Source organism: Terrapene carolina, unplaced genomic scaffold (genome assembly GCF_002925995.2).
Source record: "Terrapene carolina triunguis isolate 2854851 unplaced genomic scaffold, T_m_triunguis-2.0 Scaffold88, whole genome shotgun sequence".
Taxonomy (NCBI): domain Eukaryota; kingdom Metazoa; phylum Chordata; order Testudines; family Emydidae; genus Terrapene; species Terrapene triunguis.
In genome coordinates, this window is record NW_020664439.1 from 42883609 (window position 1) to 42904781 (window position 21173).

Sequence of the window (21173 nt, forward strand, 5' to 3'; positions counted from 1 at the left end):
ACTGTGCAAAAAGTGATATTCCACTCATGGTAAATTTTGATAATATGTTTATTATGAATGCTTGCATAGTGCCCATCAAAACAGGATCCATGATACAGGATGCAATGCACAATACAACTTTCTCCATAGCAGGCCCCCACTTTTGAAATGTGCTCCCAATGGAAAAACAATTAATCACAAGCCTGGCCTTGCCCATACATTACGAGAGGATGCACCACCGTTCTGTGGCAACATCCTAGTATCATACAGAAGTGTCCCTTTGTGCCAAGGAGGCCTGGGTGTTAATGTCATAGCATGATGTGGGTGTGAGCCTATGTGTCATGCTGCAGACCCACTGAGGCACGGCCCCACCATGGCATGTGGAGAGAAAATGCCCTTCTAGGGGAAGCTGGGCCCACTGCAGCCCCAAGTAGGAACGTGCCCTTTCAGCAGGATGGTGTGTGGCACTGCACAGGAGCGTGCCTTTGCTGTAACAAGATGGCATTGCTCAAACACTGCTCATGTAATAATAATACCTATTTCTTATATTAGAGAAACAAGGTGGGTGAGGTAATATCTTTTATTGGATCAACAGCTGTTGGTGAGAGAGACAAACTTTTGAGCCACACAGAGCTCTTCTTCAGGTCTGGGAAAGGTACTTCCCAGCATCACAGCTAAATGCATGGTGCAACCAGGGCCGGCGCTTTCATTTAGGCGACCTAGGCGGTCGCCTAGGGCACCAGGATTTGGGGGGCGGCATTTTGCCACCTTTGGTGGCAATTCGGCGGCGGGAGGGTCCTTCCACGCTCCGGGTCTTCGGCGGCAATTCTGGTGCCGGTCCTTCACTCGCTCCGGGACCCGCCGCCGAAGTGCCCCGAAGACCGGGAGCGTGGAAGGACCCCCCGCCGCAGAATTGCCGACGACGACTGGGAGCGCGGAAGGACCCCCGCCTAGGGCGCCAAAAACCCTGGCGCCGCTCCTGGGTGCAACAGATTGTTTAGCATAAGTAGTTAGCACGTATTCAAAGGGATCATGCAAGGCAGAGTGGTCCGTGAATACCCCTGCAGTCGTGCAAAAAAAAAGGGGTAAGTGGGTTACAGATTGTTGTGATATGCCACCATCCGGAGTCTCTGCTCAGGCCATGATTTTTAGCGTCTAGCAGGCACTAATGCTTGTCTCTCTCACTAACGGAAGTTGGTCCAATAAAAGAAAATTATCTCACCACCTAGTCTCTCTAACCACACTGCATATTTCTATTCTAGCACTTTTCATCAGTGGCTCTCAAAGCGCTTCACAGTCTTTAATGTATGTATCCCCACAACTGGCTGTGAGGTAGGGAAGCATTATTACCCCCGCTGTACACATGGGGGAGGGGGCAGGTGCCTCTGCCTTGCCCCAGGTCACACACGGCGCAGGCGGGCATTGAATCCCGTGGGTCTCCCACCTCTTTCCCCTTCCCCATGTTACATCGTGTGCCCCCTCCCCAATGCCCTCATGTAGAAGACACGCCTGACAGGGCAGTAGGGTGACCAGACAGCAAATGTGAAAAATCGGGACAGGGGGTGGGGGATAATAGGAGCCTATATAAGAAAAAGCCCCAAAAATCAGGACTATCCCTATAAAATCGGGACATCTGGTCACCCTACAGGGCGGTAGCAGGAAGGAGACCAAAGCCCCAACACCCGCCACACCATCTTCGCAACGTCTCCTTCAGGCAAAAACACCAGGGCCCCCTGACCCGCCATATTTAGTCAGCTTGGCGCTACGCGCATGCGCACCGCACGCGCCGACGCTGCCCTCCGCCATGTTGGTTGAAGGCAATCAGGGACAGCGCCTGAGGCCATCCAATCACGTACCGTAGCTGCGTCGCCCTGGCCTAAACCAATCACCCGGCGCCGCGGCTCAATCGCTATGGTTACTTCTCCCCGCACTCTCGGGCGGAAGCGGAAGCGGCCCCACCCCCGTATAAAAATAAGCGCGGGTTGGCGGGAGTTGGGCTGCTGCTGTAGGGGTAGGTCCTCTGCCCTGGGCCGTCGGTTACTGGCGTGGGCGGCCTCAGAGGGGGGGGCTGAGCGGGTCGCTTGGGGTGGCCACTTTTCCTCCTGGGAGGGAATCCGAGGGGCCGCCCCCTCCCACCGGGGTGGGTGAGGGGCAGTGGCGGGCCCGGGGCCTGTCCCCCTCCTTGGTGGTGGGGTGGACGCGGGGCTGCCTCCTGCCTTCATCCCGTTCGCAGCCCCTTCCTCCTGCCCGTCTCCTCAGGGCGTGGGGGCGGGGCTCCGGGGCGCTGCTCTAGGGGCCGTGGGGGTGCGTGCGTGTGTGTGTGTGTGTGGGGGAGGGGGTGACGAAGTGCCCGGTGCTCTCGTTGCAGGGTGACAAGCAGCAGCTATGCAGGCGTTTCTGAAAGGCCCGTCCTCCATCAGCACCAAAGCGCCAGCCTCCAAGGAGCGAGGGACGGCCGCCGCCGCGGGAGCCAGCGGCGAGGGCAAGAGACTCAAACCCATCCCTTGGGTGGAGAAATAGTAAGAGCTTTTCGGCGGAGGCGGGGTCTGATTTGCAGCAGCTGCTGGTAGCGAATGGTCTCTGCGGGGCTGAGAGTCCTTTCCCCCTGAGGGAGTGGGGGGGAAGGGGCCCCCGAAGTGTGCAGCGCAGAGTGTGTAGCTGCACTAGAGCTGTTGTGTTGAGTATGGAAGAATGTAGCTGTGAGGTATCTGCGCTTGCTTCTGAGAAAAAAGGACTGGAAAAACTGGGAATCTATTTTCATTCTTCCACACTCCGTGACATTCATGGGAAATCTTCCTCAATGTAGAAACGGTGCTTCCCCCCGCCCCTCCCCCTCCCCCGGTCAGTGTTGCAAGTTGAAAATCGAGCCCAGTTCTCTGTGCTTCTCAAATCATCAGAAACTCTTCGGTCCGAATGTAAATGAATAACTAGGTAGAATCCACCTTGCCTACCTGCAAGTGTGTGTCTGTGTAGTGCTGATGGGCGTAAAAGGTTTTATCAGTGCAGTCAGTGCCTTTGATACACGGAGCAGTAAGGTGGGTGGTGGTGGGTTTTTGTTTTTGTTTTTTTGCACATGCACTCATGTTGCTCTTACCATAACTGCATTTTATCAAGACACAAACTATGCAGTGTTTTTTTAATAAGGTTTTGCACCAGCCTTCCAAGCAGCAAAGCTGTTCTAGATTCTAAAATGTAGTTGTGCTTCTGAAAGTACTTCTGTGTACAGTATAGATAGACTGGCATCTACCTGAGAAACTGGGTAACTTTAGCATTTTTGTGCAAGATGCTACACAGTTTAGAGGCATTGCACGCAATTGCCCAGTCACTGTCTTACAAAGCTTTTCATCCCCCCCCCCCCCCCCGAAACCTATAAGGAAAACATTCATTTTGGGGTGAAAGTGATATTGAGAATTTTTAGCAGATACTAAAATGCACTTAACTGTGTTTTCGTCTAGTCGTCCGAAGTGTGTGGATGAAGTTGCATTCCAAGAGGAAGTTGTTGCTGTGCTGAAAAAATCCTTAGAGGGAGCTGATGTGAGTGTAACACAGGCATTTAATCAATCATAGCATGTTCAAGACAAAATTCTGATGTTCTCTGCTGCTACAGAACCTAGTTTTATGTGCTGCTGACTTACGAGTATCGTACTCAGTCGGTATCAATAGCTTGCTGTAAAATTGGGAGGGCGTGTCTAGTGGGGTGACCGTCCCCAACCCCACCATCAGAGGCTTGCTGTGTGAAAGGGGTCACCAAAACAAAACATTTGAGAACCGCTGAAGTAGAATATGCTTATAAAATTTGAGGCGATACCAAGCTAGGAGGGGTTGAGAGCACTTTGAAGGACAGATTTAAAATTCAAAATGATCAAGATCAATTCTTCAATTTGTCAGAATTCAACAAGGTGAAATTCAATAAAGACAAATGCAAAATACTTCACTTAGGAAGGAAAAATCAAATGCCCAACTACAAAATGGGGAATATCTGTCTGTGGTAGTACTGCTGAAACGGATCTGGGAATTATAGTGGACCACAAACTGAATATGAAGGTCAGTGTGATACAGCTGCAAAAAAGGCTGCTAATAAGCCCCAGAATCTTAACAGGATTGTTGTATGTAAGACATAGGAGGTAATTGTTCTGCTGTATTCCGCACTGGTGAGGCCCCAGCTGGGCTCCACGGTTTAGGAATGATGTGAACAAATTGGAAAGAGTCCAGAGGAAAGCAACGAAAATGATAAAAGGTTTAGAAAAGCTGACCTATGAGGAAAGGTTTAAAAACTGGGCATATTTAGTCTTGAGAAGAGAAGACTGAGGGGGGGACCTGATAAGTCTTCCGGTATTATAAAGAGGATTGTGATCAATGTTCTCCATGTCCAGTGAAGATAGGACAAGAAGTAATGGACTTAACTTGCAGCAAGGGAGATTTAGGTTAGATATTAGGAAAAAAAATTCTAATTATGATGGCTTCTTGAGGTCCCTTCCAACCCTATATTTCTATGATTCTGTGTTTCTGACATTTTCAGCTTTCTAGCAATTCTAAAATCAGCAGCTCTGTGGTGTAACTTGGAAGCTTTACTGATTGGTGCTCTCCCATCAGTTTCTGTCATCATAATCGTACAGTAACTCCTCACTTAACATTGTAGTTACGTTCCTGAAAAACGCGACTTTAAGCAAAACGATGTTAAGCGAATCCAATTTCCCCGTAAGAATTAATGTAAATGAGGGGGTTAGGTTTCACGGAATTTTTTTTCACCAGACAAAAGACTACACACACAGTATAAGTTTTAAACAAACAATTTAATACTGGTATACAGTGATGATGATTGTGAAGCTTGGTTGAGGTGGAGGAGTCAGAGGGTGGGATATTTCCCAGGGAATGCCTTACTGCTAAATGATGAACGAGCAATTGGCTGAGCCCTCAAGGGTTAACGCTCACACTCTACAAGGCAGCAGGAATGGAGGGAGGGGAGACAGCATTGCAGACAGACACACACCATGTGTGTTGTGCATTTCTCCTTTAAGTACAGGGCCTTGTTCATTAGATCAGCTTGCTGAGACTGCAGCTACTGCCAGCAAGCTCCCTCCGTCCTGAGCCCTGTCATGTCTTTCTCCCTCCCTTCCCCCGCTCTAGGTAAGATGGGGTGAGCAGGGGGAAGGGGGACACCCTGACATTAGCCCCCCTCTTCCTCCCCTCCCCCCGACCCCACCCCGCACAGCAAGCAGGAGTCTCAGGGAGCAGCTTCAAGGCAAAGGGCAGGAGCAGCATATGGCAGTGGGGGGAGGGACAGCTGCAATTGCTAGCCTGCTGGGCAGCTGCTGCACAGGGAACTTAGGGGAGCGGGGAGCTGATGGGGGGGGGGGGGGCGCTGCTGGTCCACCCTAGTTCCAAGCCCCCACCAGCTAGCTGCAACGGGCTGCTCTTCCTGCAAGCATTGGACAAAGCAGGTGGCTGCCAAATGACATTGGAAGGGAGCATTGCACAACTTTAAACGAACATGTTCCCTAATTGATCAGCAACGTAACAAGGAAACAGCGTTAACCAGGACAACTTTAAGTGAGGAGTTACTGTACAAGATTGGAAGAACATCAGCTACCTTGATGTTCTTACCTAGCTATATTCTGTACTGTTGAACGTTAAACTTTAAAACATTTGCTGCAGAGGGAAAAGCAGTTTACTTTAAAACAAACCTTGTATAAATATACTTCTAGTAATTTTTAATTTATTAGCCTCCCTTAGAAGCATTAAGTATAGTTTTACTAAAACCACTTAAATAGCAAAGGAAGCTTAAAGGTATTGACATCTTACTGAAGTATAGATCTAGAATAAATTGTGAGAAAAGAGAGAGCAGTTCTTGAGGGTTTTTTAAAACACAAGTAGTTAAACAGAAGTAACTTGTAAGGTGCTGTGAAGAGTATCCATTTGAATTTGCATGTATGTCACATTGCTGAGGTTAGCTACAAAATGCTGTGATGTTCTATATGAACAATTGCCATTTTTCTTCTACCTGGTGTTTCAGGAAACAAGTAAAAAAGAATATAAAAGTGTAGTCAGCAGGGCGCTGTATGTCTGGGCTTTGGGTCTGGGATAGTCTCATCCTCCCCACACAGACAACCTTTTCCTGCCTCAGTGAAGTTCTAGATAAAGATCACTTAGAATTGAGGATAATTTCATTTTTATGATCCACTAATGATTCTTAAATGACTGACCGAGATATTGGTTTGAAGTTGTCTTTTATGATGTGGACCTATTCCCTAGGAATTATACTGAATAAAATGTTTTCTGCATTTTTCCAAAAGGTTTTGAATTGTAATGACTTTTCCCTTGGGTGCTATTTGAATTGGCAACGTGGAGGGTGAAAGCTTTTATATCCTATTTCATTCCCTTTCACTGTCTAGAATTCCATTCTTGGCCAATTTTATAAATATTTCTGAAATGATCAATTTAATCCATGTCATATGACATCCTATTTTTTTGAAAATAAATAAATTGTAAACTATTTGTGCTGCTTAATTTGTTTTACAATTGTGTAAAACCAGTGTGATGGACTAAAGAAGTATGTTCTTTAATACATGCCAGTAACTCATACTTTCAGGTGAGTATAGTTAATGCCCTTCAAATCTAGTAGTAATTCTACCATATTTTAGTAAATATACTCAATACAATTGTAATGTTATTTAGGACCTATTAATGTTAATGAGAAATGAAATGCTGTCACTTCTTGTTATAATACTGATACTGCAGTGCATAATGTTACTTAGGTGGTGGGTTGGGCAGTTCTATTTTGAGCAATGCTATTTAAATCCTTTATGGCTTTTTGACCAGCTAGGTTTCTGGGATTATGATCCTAGTACATCAGTGTTGAAAGGCTGAAGTATAACTCCTATTTATAGTTATAGGTTTTATATTTTGTTGTAGTTGCACTGCTTAAAACCAGTAAACCATTAGAGGGCAAAATCAGCTTTAGTTTCAGAATTAACAAAACTTGGCAGTTCTTACTTTGAACTGTTCACTTCTCTAAAATAAACAAAGATATAACACTGCAATAAAAGACTCTTCTGAATTATTTAAACCAAAGCCTGAGACTGCTGATGTTTGTTCCAGACTGGATCCCAGTGAATTCGGAGGCATGCCTCTCAAATGACTTTCCTGGCCACATACGGCTGTTACTCTCTCCATCCCATGCTGCCAGTCAGTACTGCTGTGTGGTGGATACAAGAATAACTAGATGAGGAGTCCTCAAACTTAATGTGGACTGCGTCTAAATAACAAAATGGTTTTGTGGGCCACTTCCCTTCCCATTTGCTGTCACATAACATAATCTGTGGTAAAGTTGACTACTTCCCAGATATGTGGTTTTTCAGTAATGAGAACTGGCGCCATGTGACTAGCCAGCACTTTATAGACCACCAGTGGTCTCTGAATCCATTTGAGAGCTAAGTCAGACATACCCCCCCAGCAACCTCAATTTATAGCGACCTGCAGAGGGCTGAGCCTAACTAGTTGTGGTGCATGCACTTTGTTTCTATCTTCGAGGACTTGAGTAGTTTCTTTGCCATCATTGCAGTGCCTGGCCTGGGTAAGAATAATTAATATAAGCCATAATATTCTGGCATGCTCAGTGCTCTAACTGGGTCTCTGGAGGCTGCTTATTAGAAGGCTCATCGTAGAGCTGCCAGCCATTTCAGTTTTCATCTCCTCTTGTCCAGCTCTTTAGAACATGCTGTGAGAGAAACTTTCTGAAACAGACTTAGGGTTTGCATTATGATATGTAGCTGTAACCTTCCCATAATCAGGATAAGATGCCTACAGCTTACCACTGGCAAGTGTTGAAAACTGTGTGGTTGGATCAAGTTACAGTTCTGACAAAAATACTGCCATTAAGTTATATAAAGGATTAGATATACTTTGTAAGGCAGAAGTGTAAATGCTGGTGGTGATTTTGATGTGAAAATGAATCACAAACAGTCTAGAGTATGGATTTAGTATATTTAAGTGGAATTAGTCAAACGTGGAATCTCATTAAAACTCTTACTAAAGCCTATTCACAGGACTAGCAGGGAATGGATTAGTGATTTGGGGTCAAGTTATTGTGTACATCTCCAACACACAGCTCTGCAAAGTGTCTGCCTGCCAATACAGTGCTCTTGTCTAATGTGTCGTCTGCTATTCGCTTATGAGAACTAACACTCACGATATTTCCCCTTCCCAGTACAATCCTAAAACATTCTGGAGGATGTTGACAATTATGGTAGATGATCAAACATATAAAAAGGGTGTTTAGTCTTAAATTTGAGCTAAGCTTAAGCTGTTAATTACTTAGTATATATTGTGTTTATGTATAACCTCTGGAATCCGTCAGACATAACTTCTAGACAGTGTCCTTTTTAGAGGAGATGAGGGGTTACATGTTTCATGCTCAGTTTTATTTATATATAAAAATGTACTGTATCTTTAAAAAAGCGTCCCCTCCTAAAAAGTTTTAACATGATATCTGAATTCAACCTATAAAATTAGTTGTTTTTCATATACACTGAAGCGCTTGAAGCTTTATATAAATGTCTATATTTAAATACATGGTTTTACTGTGTGTAGATCTATTATCACTACATAGAAGACTTGCTGTGTACTTATTTCAGTCTACATATTAGCCATTAGAAGAGAGAAATGACTGTTACTAAATAGGTTTACCAAATCCCCTGCTCGGTAGTTGGCAGGAATACTTATTTACCCTGTAAATCTTCATTGCTGCTTTGTATTTTTTTTGTTTTTGTTTTTACTGTTTCCTTTCTATCTGCAGTAGCTTCTATACTTTAATTATGGGAATTTCAAATCTTTCTTTTAACTGTTAAACATTTTTAGTTCTGTGGAATAGATTTCTTTGTTACAAAGAAATCTATCTTTAAAAAAAAAAAAAAAGAAAAGAAAATGTATTTGGGACTACAAATATCAAGTCTGACTGAGAAGCTCAGCCTTTTGTTGTTTGCTGTGGGCTGGAAGGGACTCTTGTGTCCTAGGGCAAAAAAACCTGCATAAGTGCATAAAACAAGCAGCCCATGGTAGCTACATTCCAGGTAGAGTCATTGCAAACCTCCCCCGTACTGCCATAGCAGTGGGCCTCAGTCCTGACCTGGAGGCACTGTATCCAAGTACCCCCCTGAGTGAGGATATCCGTTTTGATAGAACGTGTGTTAGTTCACATGGCCTTATCAATAACAGGGGGTGGCTTGTGTTCTTTTGACTGTTACCTACTATGCCTAATGACCTAGATGTTGAAAGGCTTTGTATAGCACAGCCATCCAGTCCCATTTCTCTCTACGCTTTGTTGGGAGTTCAATAGTAGAGTAAGGGTGAAGTGAAATTTCTGTACATTAAATATTTTGAATTAATGACTTGTGCTGTAAATCACCCCTTTTCTGCGACTACAGCTTCCCAATCTCTTGTTTTATGGCCCACCTGGAACAGGAAAGACTTCTACTATTTTGGCATTAGCCAGAGAACTCTATGGGTAAGTTGGAATTTAACTGCATTTATGTAAGTGTTCCAAAAGCTTGCTGTCCTGTGACACTTTTAGTCACTACCTGCTCCAGTTTTTGTGGTGTTCTAGTCTATAAGAATCTAACTTTGAGTTGAGCCTTCTCTTTGGTGCTTGTGTATTCCAAACTTGTAATTCTTGGTGATAACAGATTTCCCTCCCCACAATATTACATTTAACCCTAAACCTCTTAAGTAAAACATCTGATGCTATATTAAGGGAGAGAGCAGGGATGGGAGTTTCTTTGCGGTGATCCACTTCTGTCTGGAAATCCTCCTCACTTTGAAAGATTTTCTCATACCTGTGTACACTTGTCTGTTACACCACTCTGTGTTCACACCAGGGTTTTTTTTACTGTCTGATCATGTCATTGGACTCTGACTATGCTCTCTATTGATGAAGCCTCAGTCAGTGCTGTGATTCAAATCATGCAACCATGCCCCTTTAACAATGGTGAACCTATGTGGCTTCTTCATTTTATTGTTTTCTGATTTAACATTCTGTATAAACCCTAGTGAAACTGAAGATTTATTTATTTATTTTTAATGTTTACACACAGGTAAAAACAGAAATCCTTAGTATTAAAATGCACTACAAGTTCTAATCTGTAGATCTCAATGCACTTAACAAAAATGGATAAATGTTGTTGTTGTTGTTGTTCTTGCCATTGTACAGCTGGGGAAACTAAGGTGCAGGTTGTGGCTTGCCTGGGAGTCTGAGGTAGAAATAGAACCCACGTCTACTGATTCCCAGTCACTGTACCACAGTTGCCTTGCCTTCTCTTCCCTACCCCACCCCACCCCATGCTCCCTATCTCATAGGGTGTTGTGAAACTTTTATTGAGCTAAACTCTTAATGGGGTGACTATGGGAAAGATCTGAGGGTGGGGAAGAGGAGGAGGGTAATTGCTTTTGAACATTTTTTTAAAAACTTGTGATACAGCAGATAATGTGGCATGTTCTCTTTTTCCTTAAATCCTGTGTACATTAATTGATTCCTTTTTTGTGGCTTTTGTGTGATAGGATGATTTTTTTGAAAGGGTTATAACTAAAATAAGAGGCTTGGCTGACCTGCGTTCAAATCTAATGCCACAGGAATCTTAACTACACCTCTACTTCGATATAACGCTGTCCTCGGGAGCCAAAAAATCTTACCGCGTTATAGGTGAAACCGCGTTATATCGAACTTGCTTTGATCCGCTGGAGTGCGCAACCCCGCCTCCCCCGGAGCACTGCTTTACCGCGTTATATCAGAATTCGTGTTATGTCGGGTTATATCGGGGTAGAGGTGTAGTTGAATTCTTGTGTGAGTTAAATAGCATCTTTTGTTCTTCTTTTTATTTATCCAAATTCCACGGTGTAGGAGGAGAAAGAACTACCAATAATCTAAGTTAACACTAGGAAGAAGACTCCTAATTAGTATTCAAACTCTTTCTGAAGCATAGATGTTTCAGGTTCTGGAACCTTACAACTGTTAATCTTTCTTGGCTAAAGTGGCCTGTTGTGACTGATGTCCTGTTTTAGTTGCACTTTCTGTATCAAATTAAATCTTCTAGCAGCATAGCTCCTGGAAGCATGACAGCTGCAGAGCACTGTTGCTGGCTGCAACAGAGGATTTTACAAGTTACTGTACAATTTGATTTACAGAATATTTGTGGAAATAGACATGGCACCGAAAAATCAAGTGTCCTTGACCTTGAATGCTCGCTCAATGTTTTTGCCTGGAGCAGCAGTGTGACTTCATGTTTCAGTTTTTCCATAGTCTAGGGGACAAGGTTCTTGGTATAAATAGGGCTTCTGTTTTCAGATTTTTGGGGTTTATTAGCAATTTGAGTTTTATGTAGATGTCCAGAAAGCACAGATTTTGGGGCTCTTTGTATATTCTGTAACAAACAATCTTTATAATGATTCCTAGTGCGCTTTAACGTATTACTGTTTCAAACACTGTTATTTTGAAGCACACTAGGGAACCTTTAGTGCGCACCAGCAGGGTCTACACAGACCAATTAATGCACAACATATTAGTGTGCTTTAGAAATCACAACCCCAGTCCTCATTAATGCTGCATGTAGATGAGACCTTAGATACAAGTGACCATTTCAGATGGTTTTTGGTGTTTACCGTGTAAACACAAATTTCATTTTTTGTATGGGGGGGAGTTTATTGGTGCGTGTTAAAACTGAAAATCAGAAGCCCTCGGTATAAACTAGATTATGGCATTCTAGACCTTTGCAGGACCAGAATTTTAATGAACTCTTAACATATACTCTGCCGTTAGCAAAATAGTTACTGTAAAGCAGCATTAATAAGAATATTACAGATTAAAATCCTCACAAACCTGAATGATTACCGGGGAACTTGTAGATTCTAATGCCAGAAGAGACCACTGTGATCATCTAGTCTGACCTCCTGTGTAACACAGTCCATAGAACTTCTTCCCCAAAATAATTGTTAGAGCATACTTTTTAGAAGAACATCCAATCTTAATTTTAAAATTCAGTGATGGAGAATCCACCACAACCCTTGGTAAATTGTTTCAGTGATTAATTACTCTCACCATTAAAAATATTTACCTTATTTCCAGTCTGAATTTGTCTCGCTTCAACTTCCAGCCATTAGATTGTGTTATACCTTTCTTTGCTGGATTGAAGAGCCTATTATTAAATATTCCCCATGTAGATGTTTAGAGACTGTAATCGAGTCACTTGCTTGTTAATAAGGCATTACAAGAGTTAGCGGCTCATGCAACATGTTTTGAACTCTTCACAGACCCGAATTGTTCCGACAGAGAGTTCTTGAGTTAAATGCTTCTGATGAACGTGGAATACAAGTGATTCGAGAGAAAGTGAAGACATTTGCTCAGCTAACTGTGTCTGGAAGTCGTTCAGAGTAAGCAAGAGATTAAAGCCAACTATCTGATGGATTGTATTTCTCAATGAAGTGTCAGATTTATTTAGGTTAATTTTAACTGCAGATTTAAGCTTTGAGTCACTATAGAATAACTGAAATTAGAGCAAAACTGCAGGCCAAAGGGTCTTCCCCTTGATACCCATGTGCAACTTGCCCTAAAGTCACCGGGGAGAATTTGTATGGAGAGTGGATGCAATTCCAAAAAAACTAGTCTTGTAGATTTGGTAATTCAGTGTATGTGACAGCAAATGTTGAATGAGTGAATAACTAGTGTAGGAACAAATTTTATACATTGTGATTTAAAAAATCACAAGCTATCTCAGACAAAATCTGTGTCAGTTGATAATTAGTTAAGGAGATTCTGGGGCTGGGGAGAGGCCCATATGGATGAGGGAGCAGAAGAGAGTGTGATTAACTAGAGATAACAGAAACCCAAGACTAGCTGGAAGGAGAAATCATCCCATATCATGTACTGAGATAAGCCTGCCATTGTAATCTGTAAATTTTAGAAGATCCCATAGGGATTAAGGAAGCCTGCAAAAGAAGGAATTGCATAAACTATTATAGGAAGCAATTGAAAGCATGAATAAGAATTTCAGCAGAGGAATCTTGCAGTGTTCTCAAGTGTCAGGCTTGGAGATCAGAAAGTATTTGTGAAAATATTAATTGCCCCTCCTTATAACTGCTAGTCCTTTGGCAAATGGTAGATAAGCGAAAGGTAATACATACCACTTTACATCTGCTCGTCTAATATTACCTATCGATAGTGGTAGTACTGTGCAACAAGCTTTGACTTTTAAATATTAATGCACGTTATACTTGAAAACAATGAACTCCGTTTTAATTGGATGATGGGCATTTATTTTTTTAGTGGTAAGGTTTGTCCTCCTTTTAAGATTGTGATCCTGGATGAAGCAGACTCCATGACTTCAGCCGCTCAGGCAGCCTTGAGACGCACTATGGAGAAAGAATCTAAAACAACACGCTTCTGCCTTATTTGTAATTACATCAGCAGGTTTGTGTGGTTTTCTTTGCCTTCCCAGGTTTTGTCTCTACTACTGCAAACCTTTGTATTTAACTTGTAGTTTGAGAGGAGTTAGCTCTCCAGCTGTGGAAATACAAGATCTAACAAATCTGAAGGGTTTAATCTGTAATTCATTTTTTATCACTAAGGTGTTGCAATTTGAAACTCTATTTTGCTTTACTGCTGTAGTAATCTAAGCTGATAGATTCCTGAGGAGTTCTCTGCACAGACTCATCAATATTTTTTCCTTCCTCCTTTCTTCTAGAATAATTGAACCCTTAACATCTCGATGCTCCAAATTCCGTTTCAAGCCCCTGACTGATAAAATCCAACAGCAGAGACTATGGGCTGTTTCTGAAAAGGAAAATGTGAAAGTTAGCAATGAGGTAGCTTTATGGTCACTGTATAGATTCGTTGCTTTATTGAGTGCATAATTACATTGCAGTGAAAGGAGTAAATAGGCACTACCCATGCCCGTTCTGCTTGGTTATAGCTATTACTAAACATAGTACATGAGCTAATTTTAGTATTATCCTAACTACACACATGGGGTAACTGTTTCAATGACCAAGGTCAGAGAAAAGTCTGTCAGAACAAGGATTAGAACAGTCTGAGTTTCTGGCTCTATGCTCAGTCCACTAAAGTGAAGCCATGTTACAACCTAAAATGGTCACAATATCAATATGAAGTTGTTAATTTTAAATAGAAAATACAGGATGAATGCGTATTGATGAATACATCCTGGATTTCACTTCTGACTATTCAAGCTTTGTATTTCCCATGTGAATTTTTTATACTAGCTAACATAGGTAACATCCAAAGAATTACTACTACTCCTATCTGACCTATAGCTCCACTATACTTGGTTTAGAAACCTTCATAAATTTGCTTCAAAATGAAAACCCTCTGAATTCACTTAAATTCATGCAGAACTATAGTTTTAGAATATCAAGAACAAATTACCTGGTATAATAAGCACTCTTTCCTTAACACTAGTTTTCTGCTCAAGCTGACTATACAGCCAGTTGATGTCATGCTTGTTACATCCTTGTATTGAAGCAAATGTTGGTTAAGGTGAACATATGTCTGGAATAGATACTGGATTTGATTTGACTACTCTGGGGGAGTGTGTGCAGCAGGGAATATGCTCCAACACATGCAAGTGAAGACTAAACCTTACTGTTGTGCCCATGAGTAAGCATTAGGTATAATTCTTTGCACTGAGTGGAAAATTCAGTTCTCTTGTGCAGCAGCTCTCTTAACTTGAGAGACAGATGGTTAAAAAGGGGATAGGGCATGGGAGGAGACTAGTCTGAGACATGTATTAAGCATGATCCCTACCATGCAAAAGAGGTGTTTAATTGTCCATTTCCCTCTTTGGCCTCACTTCAGCTACAAGACAGGAGTAACTTGCAGGGTGCTCAGCCCTCTATTCATTAATACAAGATCAGGTTTTCCTGATGATTGCTTTCGACTGTGAGCTTGTAGACACAGCATTCTGCTTACCTTACGTGCGAAGTGCAAGATCAATCCCACAGTGCATCTTTGTTACACTGCATTTATATTAGAAGCTGTATCACATACATCTCTGGTATTTATATGAAATGTTAAAGGTTGCTTTGTGACTTCCTGCATACTACTTTCTGTCTGCAGCCTTGGGCGTCACATGATATTTTTTTAATCACTTTTGCCCACAAAGTGTACTTGATTTTTAACTAACAATTAAAATATAATTTGCTTTTCTCACTATTCCTCAGGCAATGTCTTGTCTTGTTCAAGTGACAGAAGGAGACTTAAGAAAAGCAATCACATTTCTTCAAAGTGCTACTCGATTAACAGGTGGGAAAGAGATCACAGAGAAGGTTGTCACCGAAATTGCAGGGGTAGGCTATCATAATGATACATGGTTTTGTTTAGTTTTTCCTGTGACAGTGTGGTTATGGTCAGAAAAGTGACTATGTAAACTTGTTGATTTCAGTAACTGATTTTACTCCTATTTGTCCCTTATGTAAGATTCTACACTTAATATGCAAAATTAATTTAATTATGAAGAATGTTGCAAAATTCTTAGTCTACAGTTGTCAAATGACAAGTACCTGCATTTAGTGGTAACTTCAGGGATATTGTGCAAACAGAAAAATTAAGTATTTTTCACTTAAGTGTTAGATTATTACCTTTAGATTATTAAAACTGAATTTTTAAATACAAATTACTTTAATCAATTATGCACTTTTATTTTTTGCGCATCATTTAGGTTGGGCATTTGAACTAATAATTGCACTTTCAGGTTCTCATGCAGTAGCACAGTGCTGCAAAGTTTGGTTTGGAAATACTGCAGGGGAATGGCTCAAAGAACCATTCTAGTTCTTGTTTAACTTACACAAGCTGACAGTGTCCCTGTAAATACCTGTGGCTTTTGCTCTGTAGCAATTTATTTCTCTAGGATAACTAGCTAGGTAATGCTGACAGGAACAGTAGAAACTTGAGGGAAGACCAGCTTACTTAAATTTCAGTATGAAAGTGTTGCTATGGCAAAATGACACATTTCCTCAAGCAAGGAATCTTAGAATAAGAGCAGAGAGGAGCTGAGATATTCATATTAGACACTTGGTATTTGTGTTATATGTGCTACCCTCCTAGCACAATTTCACTAGCCCTTCTGGAGCCATGCATTTTTGTCTTTTGAGAGGAAGGGAACAGAACTGCTTTCTGTGCATGTTTTTCAAGTAGTGTTTAAATAAATCTTTTTTTTCCTCCGGTCAACTTCATAGAAGATAATTAGTTTTTTTATATCTCCAGCTATGCAAAAATGGCTGAACTTTCACTTTCAACTTCCACTTTCAAAATAACATCCAGCTGAAATTGATGATAGGGGAAAACCCTCCAATTAATGTTTGTGCTCCTGTGAGCATAAAGCTTCATTACAACATAATCTGCTAAAAATCAGAGGAACCTAATTTGCATCTAAGTAATATATTTAAGATCTTGTTCATATATTACTGTTGCAGACTAGTGGTAGCCTTGGTACTGGAGTCTTCCAAAGAAATTCCATTAGTGAAGAAAAAAGTGTGCCGTTTCAGTCTGCAGGAATAATGTGTCCAAAGGAAAAAGCTAACAGTGCTTTCTGAGTTAAATGACTTAATCTGTTGTAACAGTTCTCCTCTCTTCTGATTTGCTGATTGATCATCTAGTTGCTTCAGGCTAATTTTAATTGCTTGTTTTCACACATCCATGCTGATTAACATGGTAGAAACTAATTTGCTGTTCTGCTAGACCATAGGACCCTAGAGAAATGTATAAAGACTGATCCATTTGTTAATAGGTGCTCCACGTAGTCACACTAAAATATCAACAACAAAATACCAGTATCAATGCATACTTATCCCCATCTCATATGATCTTAATATCAAACCTATTTGTTTGCTCAACCTTTGCCTGAGAGAAGCTGGTGGGGGGTGGGGAAACATTTTATCTATGTAAGGACAGTTCTGGTAACTAGCTGTAGCTTGTTTGAGTCTATACTTACTGTTCTGGTGGTGACCTTGGGTCATGGCTTAGTCAGCTGTTAACTTTTTCAAACTTTTTAAGTTGTAAATGCACCCAGAGACCTGGACAGTATGTGCATGCTTTGTATTTGTCACTTCTGTTGTAGGTTGTCCCTAAGGAAACAATTGATGGACTGCTATCTGCCTGTCAAAGTGGCTCTTTTGAAAAACTGGAAACTGTAGTTAAGGTAGAGTTGCTCACATGTTTTCTCTCATTCTGTAGTGTGAATTCAAAACCATTTACGTGTGAGGTTTTGGTTTTTAAATGATGTGCTGTTGGCTCTGAGCTAGCTGTAGGGGATAAACTTAAATAATAGCACTCCTGTTAGCAGGTTGAAATTGAAGACTATTTGCTGAGGCCAATTATGGTGCAAATGTAATACAAGCTTCCTGACATTAGTCAGTCCAGTGACCTAAGCCTTGATCTGAAGGAGAGCACCTTTTTTAAGGTGACAAGAAATCTTTCCCTGCTAACTTGACTATGGACTTCTCCTGAGTTAAACTGAATATATGAAGGTGTCCTGCTCGGTTGTGGAGAATAAGAATTTTTGTGAGGCAAACTCAGCTCTTCTTGGATCTCCTGTGAGACCACTGTCTGTCTGCTGAAGACTGTGTACCCAAAAAGGGTAATGGTCTGAAGTGTCCCTAGCCTTTGTTTGCCAGAAGCTGGAAATGGGCGACAGGGGATAGATGACTTGATTACTTGTTCTGTTCATTCCCTCTGAAGCACCTGGTGTTGGCCACTGTTGGAAGACAGGATACTGGGCTAGATGGACCTTTGGTCTGACCCAGTATGGCCATTCTGAAATCTATGATTTCAGCAAATTCGTCTTCTGCTGATTGCCACAAACACTTTTTAGACATCACTATCTCATTCATATCTTCTAGAAATAGTATTTAGTGTGTACCGCAAGAATTGCTGGTGTAAATGTCTAATCTGTGGAGAGTACCTTCAGTGTTTCATTTTCTCTATGGGTAAGCCTAGCTGGCAAACTGCAGTGAATGCACTAGAATACACTTCACTAGAAGAAAAAACAAACGATCTGTATATCGGTTAAGATAAAAAATAAATCTAACTCTGCTAGGTCATGTATTTTTAAAGTAGATTTTAGTTCCGCAGCACTTTGAGGTAGAAGTCACATTTAAAGGGGGCCCAGTCACTAGGCAGTCCATGATCGAGGGAGGGTGTGTCATAGGAATGGCAGGAGTATGACAAGGGAGGGGGTCCCCTTTTCTCTTTATTATGCATCTCCTTAATAGACTTCACAGCTTCGAAATGGTCTTAATGATTTGATCGTGTCACTTTAAATGATACTTGTCCCCACCCTCATGTCATCTACTACTACTACTTAAAAGCTTTAAATTCAGACTAATGCTACCTTGTTTCCGTTCCTCCTTTCCTGTTACAGAATCTGATAAATGAAGGGTATGCTGCTGCTCAGCTTGTAAACCAGCTTCATGATGATATTGTTGAGAGCGAGGATCTCACTGACAAGCAGAAATCTATTATTGCAGAGAAACTCGCTGTAAGTCTCCATTCACTTGATTTCATCTATTAGTGCAGCAGTTAACTAGTACTGGTACTTCTCCCCATGCTTCCTTTCCCCCGCCCCTCCCCCAAAATACTTAACTCTGAGTTGATCCTGTGTGCACCACAGCTGTTTGCGTCTCATTCAGTATCATGTTGTACATAAATACTGTCAGCCTGGAGCTTACCAAATTGCATTAGGCTGAAAAGGTGTTGAGGTGCTGGTTGATGTCCATGAATTCTTAATTTGGTCAAATTGGTACATTTTTCCCTAAAAAGTTTGGCGTGTTTAGACGCATTGAGAGGACATAAATGTGCAAGTTAAGTAGCCATCTCGGTAGGAATGTAAATGAACAGGAGACTTTCCTGTGTTATGGCAACTTGAGATATCTTGTGCCCCTTCTTGATTATAAAAAGGCTAAACTACTTCTCATGAGACAAATATTGAGCTAATCATTTCTTCAAATATACCTCTTGAGAAATCCCCAAATAGAGATTTCTCTCTACAGTAGATGAATGAGAAGAGACCAAGGTAAAGGATGTCTTTTTAAACTTTCTGTTGATTTGGACCGAATGCCTCTTCCCTTGGGTTGATTATCTCCTGCGTCAGTTCCCCAGAAACTACATAAGTTGTGGCTTGCTCTCTTGCCTAACAGGGAACCCTGCATGGGTTCGTGGCCGTGCAGCAGCCTATTGAGTGCCATGCAGGCGTTCAGGGAACCCGCCTGGCCGGGACTTGCTGCAGCTGGGGGAGGGGTGCCCCTCCCCTGGCCCCAAATCAACCCTGGCCTGGACCTGCTGGGGAAGGGGCACCTCTCCTGCAGCCCCAGCTCTCCCCACCAGCCCAGGTGCTGTTGCAGGGAGAGAGAGCTGGGGGGAGTTCTCTCTCCACTGTAGCCCCAGGGCCGCCTGAACCCCAAACCCCTCATCCCTGGCCCCACCCCAGAGCCCACACCCCCAGCTGGTGACCTCACACCCCAGCCCTGAGCCCCCTCCCACACACCAAACCCCTCGGCCCCACCCCCGCCACATGAATTTTATGTGCATCAATATGGAGGTGATGTATCATAACAAAATTGGTGCACATAACAAAATTCATTCCACACGTGTGGGAAAAATTAGAGGGAACACTGGTTCAAAGTTCTGTGTTCCCCTTGCTACAGTTGATGAAGATGCACCTGTGGCAGTGTGGGGACTGTTCATGGGAACCCCAGAATCTGAATTTGAGTTGTAGTAAGGGCCTTTTTGTTAACTTTTTAAAAAGCTCTTTGCTGTAAGAGGGAGGAAAAGTGCTGAGGTTCTTGGCATCTTCCACCACAGACCTCAAACCTTTACAAATTATCAGTAGCATTGAGAAACTTAACTTTTAGAGTATCAGACGGGTAGCCGTGTTAGTCTGGATCTGTAAAAAGCAACAGAGGGTCCTGTGGCACCTTTAAGACTAACAGATGTATTGGAGCATAAGCTTTCGTGGGTGAATGCCCACTTCTTCTGTCTGCCCACTGTTGCCTAGGTGATGGGATGGTGCAGGAAACACAGGTGCAGCTCCACTTCAAGCTACAAATCTTCACATTGATGAATCTCAGTAGAAATGCCAGTTCTCAGTGGGAAAACTTATCTGACTTTTTGCATAGCTACTACCTCTCCAAACTTAGTGTCAAAGCACTGAAAACCTCTGTCCAATTTTAAAGGGATTGTTTATAACTTGTCTCTCTATTTGCAGGAGGTAGACAAATGCTTGACAGATGGTGCAGATGAGTACTTGCAATTGATCAGTCTCTGTGCCGTTGTGATGCAGCAGCTAACTCAGAATGGCTAGTTCTTCAGGGAGAAATTGTGCCAGCTTAATTTCTCAGTTCTGATCTTCAGATTGCTTTATTGATGTTACTGCTCTCTCAAAACAGCAATCTGTACATTTATTTTTGTGGTTTTGTAATAGACTGCCAAACAACTGAAAAACTCATTCTAGGAACTGAACACTTGCTATTTTGACATAATCAAGGCTTCACACTTGTAGCTACACCTCACAACTCAGAGGGCTTGAAAGAAACAGCTGGATGAAGAATGAGCAGGGGCTGGATGCCACTAATTGAGCTCTAGTACTTGCTGTCATCTCATAGTGGTGGGGGTCTTGGAAATTAAAAAAAATAAAACTTTTTCAAAATATGGTGTGTGGAGTGTTTGTACAGTGTTTGGAAGATAGTGCAGATTTCTAACTCATCATAGCAGCTAAAGATGCTGTAGGGTATTAATTACATCAGTCACTTCATTATACACTTGAATGGTGGGGTGCTGGTCTGACACACCACTATGCAAACTTCTTAAATGTTACTTAAACTGTTTACCAACAGTGACAGAAACAAAAGTCTTAAATACAATAATGTTTAGTTTTCTTCTGTATTGAGAAGACAACTGCCCCCTCTAATTTTTTTAAAACCCTGCACCCTGAGGGAAGGAGTAGATGCCCCTTTAATAGAGTTGAAGAGAGACCTACCACTTGAAAACATAACTCTGTGGGGTGAAATTATACATTTTCTTGTATAAAATACTTTTAATATTAAAATCTCTAACCCTTATGAACTCCTTACATGCTGCTTTGTTACATGTTTAATTTGAGGCTACCCAAAAGTACCTTATATATAATCAGTGATTCTCAAAC

General features: G+C 42.0%; 1 protein-coding gene across 1 annotated transcript; it reads left to right on the plus strand.

The window, feature by feature from the left end:
* The first annotated feature begins 1916 nt into the window (after positions 1–1916).
* On the plus strand, positions 1917–20680 carry RFC4 (replication factor C subunit 4). Its single transcript, XM_024205612.1, has 11 exons — positions 1917–1990; positions 2348–2498; positions 3435–3513; positions 9402–9481; positions 12277–12396; positions 13289–13432; positions 13707–13827; positions 15199–15324; positions 17094–17174; positions 18396–18512; positions 20238–20680. The coding sequence occupies exons 2-11, from the start codon at positions 2365–2367 to the stop codon at positions 20331–20333; spliced, it is 1098 nt and encodes a 365-aa protein (XP_024061380.1). The 5' UTR covers positions 1917–1990; positions 2348–2364; the 3' UTR covers positions 20334–20680.
* The last annotated feature ends 493 nt before the right edge of the window (positions 20681–21173 follow it).

Coding starts and splice junctions, on each gene's coding strand:
- RFC4 (XM_024205612.1), top strand. CDS start 2,365: ATGCAGGCGTTTCTGAAAGGCCCGTCCTCCATCAGCACCAAAGCGCCA. Junction 9,482..12,276: donor TTAGCCAGAGAACTCTATGG/GTAAGTTGGAAT, acceptor AACTCTTCACAG/ACCCGAATTGTTCCGACAGA. Junction 13,828..15,198: donor ATGTGAAAGTTAGCAATGAG/GTAGCTTTATGG, acceptor ACTATTCCTCAG/GCAATGTCTTGTCTTGTTCA.